The 8,239-nt window shown below is 48.3% G+C and overlaps 1 protein-coding gene across 1 annotated transcript in view; it reads right to left on the minus strand.

The window, feature by feature from the left end:
• LOC105988292 (two pore calcium channel protein 2-like) overlaps window positions 1-7,241 on the minus strand; it is a 58,719-nt gene extending 51,478 nt beyond the window's left edge. Inside the window, 1 exon segment of the mRNA XM_013019867.1 lies at window positions 7,127-7,241. Coding sequence (XP_012875321.1) covers window positions 7,127-7,201 — 75 coding nt within the window. The 5' untranslated portion in view covers window positions 7,202-7,241.
• Window positions 7,242-8,239: the final 998 nt, after the last annotated feature.

An 8,239-nucleotide genomic window follows, 5' to 3' on the forward strand; every position in this document is an offset into this window, starting at 1 on the left:
CCTACTTTTCAAACGATGGCAGACAGTGTCTATTGCAAAGCTAACTCCTTGTCTGGTAGATGAAAGCTGTCACTTTGTCATCAACTGGGCCCCCCCCCGATCCTTCCTCACAACCCTGCTTCTGCCCTACCCCACAGCTTCAGGAGCAACCCACAGACCATCTCTCAAAGCCTTCCCATTCTGAACTAATACCTTGCTGACATCTGTCTCCTATTATTATTGTTGTTGTTGTTATTTTGTGGTATTGGGTTTTGAACTCAAGGCCTCGCGCTTGCTAAGCTGATGTTCTACCCCTTCAGCCACACTTCTGGCCCTCTTATTTGCTGGTTATTTTTCTTTTTTCTTTTTTTTTTTTTTTTGTCGGTTGTGGGGCCTGAACTCTGGGCTTGGGTGCCGTTCCTCGGCTCTTCAGCTCAAGGCAAGTGCTCTATCACTTGAGCCACAGTGCCACTTCCGGCTGTTTCTGTGTATGTGGTTCTGAGGAATCGAACCCAGGGCCTCATGCAGGCAAGGCAAACACTCTACCACTGAGCCACCTTCCCAGCCCCATTGCTGGTTATTTTGGAGATTGGGTCTCACTTCCTGCCCAAGCTTCAATCTACCTACTTTTAGCCTTCTCATCATTGCTGGGATGACAAACACAAGCACAGCATCCAGCTTCTCCCTATGGAGATGGAATCTTGCAGGCTTTTCTGCCCAGCCTTGCACAGAACTGCAATCCACCCAGTCTCGGCCTCACATCTGGCTTGGGATGGCAGGCATTTGTCACTGTGCCTAGCTATGGGTTGAGAAGTTAGTAGCAAATTTTTCTACCTGGTCTGGCTGATGTGGGATACTTAGAAACACAGAAGTGCCATCCTTGCTTCAAAGAGAGACAAAGATGCATTCCTTCCTGAGGGATGCATGCCTCACCCCAAAAATTAACATTTGTTTGACAGGAGGTATGGCTTACTGAGAAAACTCCTTCCTCAAACTTAAGCCACCTCTTGTCCCAAAAGACAGATAGCAGGGCACCTCCTCATCTCAAGGGTAAAGAGCTGTTTCATGGCAGGTGTTACTCAGAAAGGTGATTAGAGCAAAGACAAAGCACTGGGGCTGGGAAGGTGGCTCAGTGGTAGAGTGCTTGCCTTGCATGCCTGAGGTCCTGGGTTCGATTCCTCAGCACCACATAAGCAGAAAAAGCCAAAAGTGGCTCTGTGGCTCAAGTGGTAGAGCACTTGCCTTGAGTTGAAGAGCTGAGGGACAGCGCCCAGGCCCAGAGTTCAGGCCCCCCCGCAACCGACAAAAAAAACAAAACAAAGACAAAGCACTTATCTTTGCGTAACTATGAAGCAGACCCCCTGCCTTTACCCTATAAATATCCCAAGAGCCCAAAGTGCACTATGTCTCTCTGCGTGTCTTCCTGTGTGCATGTGTCTCTTCTCTGTCTCTGTCTCTTCCATGAGAGCACCCACACTATGGTAAAGTGTGCCCCTGCCCTTTTGTGCATTTGTCTGGGATTTTTTTGTCTGTTCATCTGCGCTTGTTTACTTAATAAAGCTTTGCCAAGTTTTCCTACCATTGTGACTTGTTCAGAAATTCTTATTCTGTGATTGAAGTCAAGGACTCTAAGTGAAGAGTTCCTACATTTAAAGGGAAATTTTCACTAAACCTCACCTCCATCTGGTGACATAGACTTGAACCAGCCAACCAGTCCCAGGTCCTCCAGAGCTCAGCCTCTCCAATGGCTAAAATTATAGGCATGAGACACCAGTGCCTGGCAATGATATGTATTCCCTTTTAATGTCTCATCTGCTCTACCTTCTGGTATTTACTTTTCTTCTGTCCCAGCCTCCCTGTCATTCACATACAACTTTTAGCATTCCTGTCCATTTTGTGTAGGAAATAGTGTTCTTTGCAGAATGTTTACCTGTACTAAAGCCACTTCCCAGAAAAGAAAGAATGTGGTCTACATTAGTCACACCATTCTAACACTACACCTACTTTCCAAGTTTGCATAGTGGGGTAGTCAGCTTTCTGCTACTGTAACAAAATACTTGCCTGTGGCTTACACCTGTAATCCTAGCTACTCAGGAGGCTGGAAACTGAGAATTGAGGTTCAAAGCTAGCCCAGGCAGGAAAAGCCATGAGAATCTTATCTCCAATTAACTACCAAAAAAAACAAACAAAAAAAAAAAACAGAAGTAGCACTGTGGCTCAAAGTGATAGAGCACTAGCCTAGAGCTGAAGAGTTGAGTGACAGTGCCCAAGGGCAGAGTTCAAGTCCCAGGACTGACCAAAAAAAAAAAAAAGATTGAAAACCACTTGTCTAGCCAGGTGTAGTGGATCAAGCCTGTACTACTAGCTACTTAAGAAGCAAACCTGGTTTTGGGGGACGGTGACTCAAGGCCAGCTCAGACAATAGATTTCTTCTAGCCAATGGCTGGACATAATCCTTACACATAATTATTATCCCACCTACGGGAGAAACACATAGCTGAGCACAGTGGTGCATACCTGTTATGCAAAAGGTACATAGAAGGATCACAGCCCAGGCTAAGCCCAGGCATAAAGCAAGACCTCACATCTAAACTAGCTACTCAGGAGGCTGAGATCTGAGGATCAGGTTGAAAGCCAGCTCAGGCAAAAAGCCAGAAGCAGTGTGGTTCAAGTGGTAGAGCACCAACAAGCTAAGGGACAGTGCCCAACTCCTGTGTTCCAGCTCCTGTACTGACAGCAAATAACCAACACAGAAACAGGGTTAGAGGTGTGAGTCAAATGAGCACCTGACTAGCAAGCATGAATTCCTCAATTCAATCCCCAGTACCACCAAAAAAAAAAAAACGATTACAGAGAAGAAAAGAAAGAAAAATCACTAAGTACAATCATTTACCTATTGCTTCTCATGTATTTTCTAGTCTCATTGAACTATGACAATAACTGACTTCTGACTTTTTCTCCTCTTTCCATTAATCCACCATTTCTTCTCCCCCAAGATTTAAAACTACATTGATTTTGTGACGAAACCTTTAGAATCTCTGAGAGGAAGAGAAAGGGAAAGATGATTCCAACAGCTCTCAGTGGACAACAAAGAAATGTCCAGTCTTCCCATCCACTGCACGTGAGCAGTCACTCTTGTGGCAAGAAGGGTGGATGGGTGACAGGAGGTAATGAGGCATTGTTCATAGAAACCCCTCCCCTTGTATCTATGTAGGAAGTTGGAAACCAACAACCACCAAGCTATGTTCAGCCTAAAGATGTGTTTTGTTTGGCCCATTAAGTGCTTTTAGGATGTTGGCAAGTAATGCAGATTTTTTTCTCAAAATTGGAACTTACACAAAAGTTTGAACTTATGGTTTTTATTTAAAAGATCATAACATCTGGCAATGCAGAGTTGTATTACTGTAAGGTTTTGCTTCTGGCCCCAATACTAAATCACCTGAATAAACACTATTTTCCCATATTCTGTGGGTTAGCTGAGCAGAACTGCTCCGGGCCAACTTAGCTGATCCCAATAGTTGTGGGAGATTCTGAAAGACTCTGTGGATGGTCCAGGAATCTTCTTTATGTGTCTTGGTCATGTGTATCCCAAATCAAGTCAAGAGCCAGCCCGCTGCCAGTAGCGCATGCCAAGATGCTGGCTACTCAGGAAGGTAAGATCTGAGGATTGAGGTTCAACGCTACCTCAAGCAGGATAGTCCACGAGACTCTAATCTCCAATTAACTAGCAAAAATCCAGAAGTGGAGCTGTGCTTTAAGTGGTAGAAAAGCTAAAAGACAGTGCCTACACCCAGAGTTCAAGCCCTAGTACCAGAAAGAAAGAAAAACAAACAAACAAACAAACCAAAAACCTCAGCTGTGACTCAAAACAAATCTCATGGCCAGGCCTGGATTTAAGGGCTGGACAAACAGAACCCACCTCTTAATTAGGGGATGGGAAGACATGGAGGTCATTTTTGTGATCTATAGCAGCCCATTTAATTCCCAGTCAGTTGGAGGTGAATGGTGGTGGTCTTCCTTGAGTACAGAACATGTCCTTCTGGCCATCAAAGGCCCCACTCTCCTCATCATTTCTACCCAGCCCACCTAGTGCAGTGAGTTTTTGTTGTTCCTTGGCCCCTGTGGACATTTCCAAATGGACCACCTAATTTAGTCAACACTGTCCCACAATCCTCTAAGGGACTGTTCAGTCAAATCACATATGCAAAAACCCTGCTGTAGCCTTTCTAGTCACTGCCATTTTCTCTTGCCAAGAGTTTCTGTGAAAGTATCTATAAGGCAACACAATGAGCTGGAAGACAGGTAATCAAAGACCTTTGTGAGGGCTCCAGATGTAGCTCAGTGACAGAGCATATGTGCAAGACCCTGTGTGTTGCATCTCCAAGACCACACACACACACACACACACACACACACACACACACACACACATCCTGCATAAACAAACTGAAGAATAAGGAACATTCAAATAAAAGGTGACCATATAGATCTATGGAAAAATAAATAGCATAGACCAGGTGCTGGTGGCTCACGCCTATTATCCTAACTACTTAGAAGGCTACTATCTAAGGATCTTAATTTGAAGCCAGCCTGGGCAGGGAAGTCTGAGAGGCTCTTATCATCATTTAAACAGCAAAACCTGGAAGTGGAGATGTGGCTCAAATGGTAGAGGACCCGCCTTGAGCAAAAAAGCCAACTCCCTGAGTTCAAGTCCCAGTACTAGCACAAAAGCGCCTCTGCATTTTGAATCTCCCTGTAATCTAAGCTACTGTAACCCAGGTCAGTAAATCAAAGTGAGCCAGGTATGTTCCTAGAAGTTCCAACAATTCTAACCATCAGTAAGGCTGAGAATCACTAGCAACTGGTTATTTCTATTTCAAAGCTGAAAGTCTTCAGTTCACCAAAGAAATAGATTCCCTTTTTAATAGTTGCCAAAATAAAAACCCAGTAGACACTTCAAAAAAAATCTACTTGATAGGACAAGGTGATAATGAGCATTAAAGGTGAGGAGGCAGTTTCTTATTCTATGACCCAAAGCTAACTTCCTTAATTTTTATTGTATGTATTTTTATTTTTATTTTTGATGCTACTGAATTTTGAACTCAGGGCCTTGTACTTCCTCCATGAATTCAGCCACACCCCAACCCTTTCATTTTAGTTTGTTTTTCATTTAAGGTCTCATTTATTTTACTCAGCCTTAGGCCTTGATCCTCCAACCTCCTCCTACCAAAGTAACTGGGATTAGAGTCATGAACCACATCCAGAAACTTTTTTGAGATAGGGTCTCAATAATCTTATCAGCTTCAGATCTTGATCCTCCTTTCCCAAGCAGCTGGGATTCTATAGGTGTGCACCACTATATCTCATCCCACAAGTTAACTTAAAAAAAATTAACCCAATCAATTGGCCTATGCTGTGTCTAATTTAATGATTCAATCACTGCTGTCATCTCAGAAAACAAAGAGAGGATTATCTGTTGGTACTAGGCTTCCTGATCTTTTATCCTTGCTCCCTTTGGGGTTGGTCTTTGAAAGATACTGAACCATAGAAGACTTTACTCCAGTAAGTATGCAATTAAACAAAATATCTCACAGGGATCAACCAGAACTCTAGACTATTGTGTTTCCTTCCTTCCTCTATTCCTTCCTTCTTTCCTTTCTCCCTCCCTCCTTTCCTCCCTTCCTCTTCTTTTTCCTTTTTTTTTTTTTGTGCCAGTACTGGGATTAAAGTGGCACTCTGTCATTTACGCTCCAGTTGCAGATGAGAATCTTCCTGCCCAGGCTGACTTCAATCCATGCCCTGAGCTCAGCTCTCAGCCTCCTGGGTAGCTACCATTACATGCATAAGCAAACAGCTTCCCTGTATTATTTTTGAAACCATAAATCAGTAGCTTTTTGCATCAGTTATTTAGACACATCCCTTGGTGAAGTACACCAAGGGATGATAGCAACCATCTCAGGCTAAACTGACTTTCTTGCATTGAACACTCTGGCAATGGCAACCAGGCCTGTCATGTTCCCGATGTTGAGAGGCAAGGGCTGGGAACCAAGAAGCCTTCTCTTCCTTCTCTACCTGCTCCCTTAAGGAAGAGGTGCCATGACAGAACCCCCTTGGAAGTTGTGGAAGTTTTCCCCCTTCTATGGGAGACCAGCAAGCTAGTGAGGCCTGTCACTGCACAGGGCCTATATCCCCGCCCCCCACCTCGCCCCAGGTGGACACCCCTTCAGCGGGAACCCACTGGAAAGCCTAGTGGCAGGCGTGACAGCCACAAGCCAGAGCTGAAGAAGCCAGCTCAATGACAGGAAGGTGGACCAAGACGCTCTCCATTTCCCACCACTTACACCAGCCGAGGCAGCCCAGTGCCCACTAACAGACCCACAGAGGCCCCAAGAAGGACAGCCATGACTGGATGAAAGGCACTGCGCTGGGCCTGACGGGCATTATCACCTATAGCTACACAACACCTCTGAAGTGGCTGTGACTTACGATCCCTGACCTTACAAAGAGGCTCAGGGAGGGGATGCGTCCATCATCTCGTGATTCCTGAGTCAGGAGTACGGGCCTCCCTCTGCTCTCAGAGTCCTTGTCCAGCTAAGGCACGCAGCAACAGCAGCACGGCTCCTTGGAAGCTCCAACCTTCCAAAGCAGCTCCGGCTGTCGGAGGGAATCAAACTCGCTGAGAACCACCACCCATGTGCTCTGGCGCCCAGCACTGTTAGACCAGGGCTGTGTAAGGCCCACATCCTGCAGCCTCTTCCCGGGCGCGTCCCTGTCCTGCGACCCTCGCTTTCCTGCCGCCAGGGAGCGCGGCTGGGGACGCTGGAGCCACCGAGCCCCGGGGCTGCTCCTCACTGCGTGGATCCCGGTCCGAGCGCCGAGCCAGGCCGTCGATGCGGGCTCTGTCCCTGCGGATGGGAGACGTTCCCTAGCCACAGGCTTGACAGATCCCCGAGTGACCCCCAACGTGGGACTGAGCAACTCCCGAGCACGGGGCTCCCCAGGCTCGGAGGACAGAGTGGACCGGAGGACCTGGTCCCCATTTCCAGCAGCCAGCGGTGGATTTCCGCGGGAGAGGGAGGGCAGCTGCGGGGCGAGAGAGGCGGGCGTCGAGGCGCCTTCGGAGCGCCGCGGGCGGCCCCCCACTTACCTCCTGGGAAGGCAGCTCCTCGGGGTACTCCGATTGCGGGCGGTGCGCCCCGGCGGCCGGGCCAGCCCCGGGCATCGCAGCGATGGCACCCCGGGCAGGGATGCGCCAGCGCGCGGACCGCGGAGGCGGACTCTGACCTCCTCCAGCCCGAAGAGGCCCGGGCGGCGCGGGGCCCTTCTCGTGACCGCGGCGAACCGGCCTAGAGCGCCGAGCACAGGCTGCGGCCAGCGGCGGGCTCCCCAACTCTGGCCCCTTTGGCGAGCGCGCGCTCCGCTCGGGGCGGGGAGTCCGGCCGGGGGCGGGGGCGGAACGCGTGGGGGAGGATCTGGGGACCCACCCCGCGGCGGGGCAGTGGGGCATCAGAGGCCACCCTGGCCGGAGGTACCAATCGTACGCCCTGTCACTTGTGCCTCGCTTTCAGATCAGTAGCTTAGGAGGCTCCTCCATAGTTGGGTTGGAGAATCAAAAGAACTTATATATTGCCTACGGGCACCTCCACTGGGTACCAGAGTTTTGTGCCGCCCCCCCTACGCCCCATGGCCCTATATTGGGCTCTGAATAGGACCCCAGGGGGCAGAGGCCTCTGGAGAGAGGGGCATGGATCCTCTTCTCCATTCTTTGGGCAAGGCACACCCTAGTCCCGGAGTGACCTGGAATTCAGGTTTCCAGAGCATTTCCAAGAGAAACTGGAAGTCTGATTTTCAGATCCTGTTCTTGTTTTGTTTTTTAACTGTTGATGAGGAATTTTAAATAATAAATATTCTTAGGTGAGCCTTGGTGCTCAGGACAGTGGTCCTGGGCTCCTGTTCCACAGGATCCCCCCCGCTTCCCCGTCCCCTCCCAAGCTACAGATGTCTGCCAAGGTACAGGTTAAAGACTATGGTAGGTAGAAATATATCCCTGTCAAAATAGTTATATATGTAATCCCTGGCACTATGAAACTGCTTCCTTACATGCAAAGGAGACAGTGCAGTGTAACTCAGGTTATTAATTAGTTGACCTTAAAACAGAGAGGTCAAGGGCTGGGAAGGTGGCTCAGTGGTAGAGCGCTTGCCTTGCATGCTCAAGGCCCTGGGTTCGATTCCTCAGCACCACATAAGCAAAAAGAAAAAA

This window comes from Dipodomys ordii, unplaced genomic scaffold (genome assembly GCF_000151885.1).
Source record: "Dipodomys ordii isolate 6190 unplaced genomic scaffold, Dord_2.0 Scaffold47, whole genome shotgun sequence".
NCBI lineage: Eukaryota > Metazoa > Chordata > Mammalia > Rodentia > Heteromyidae > Dipodomys > Dipodomys ordii.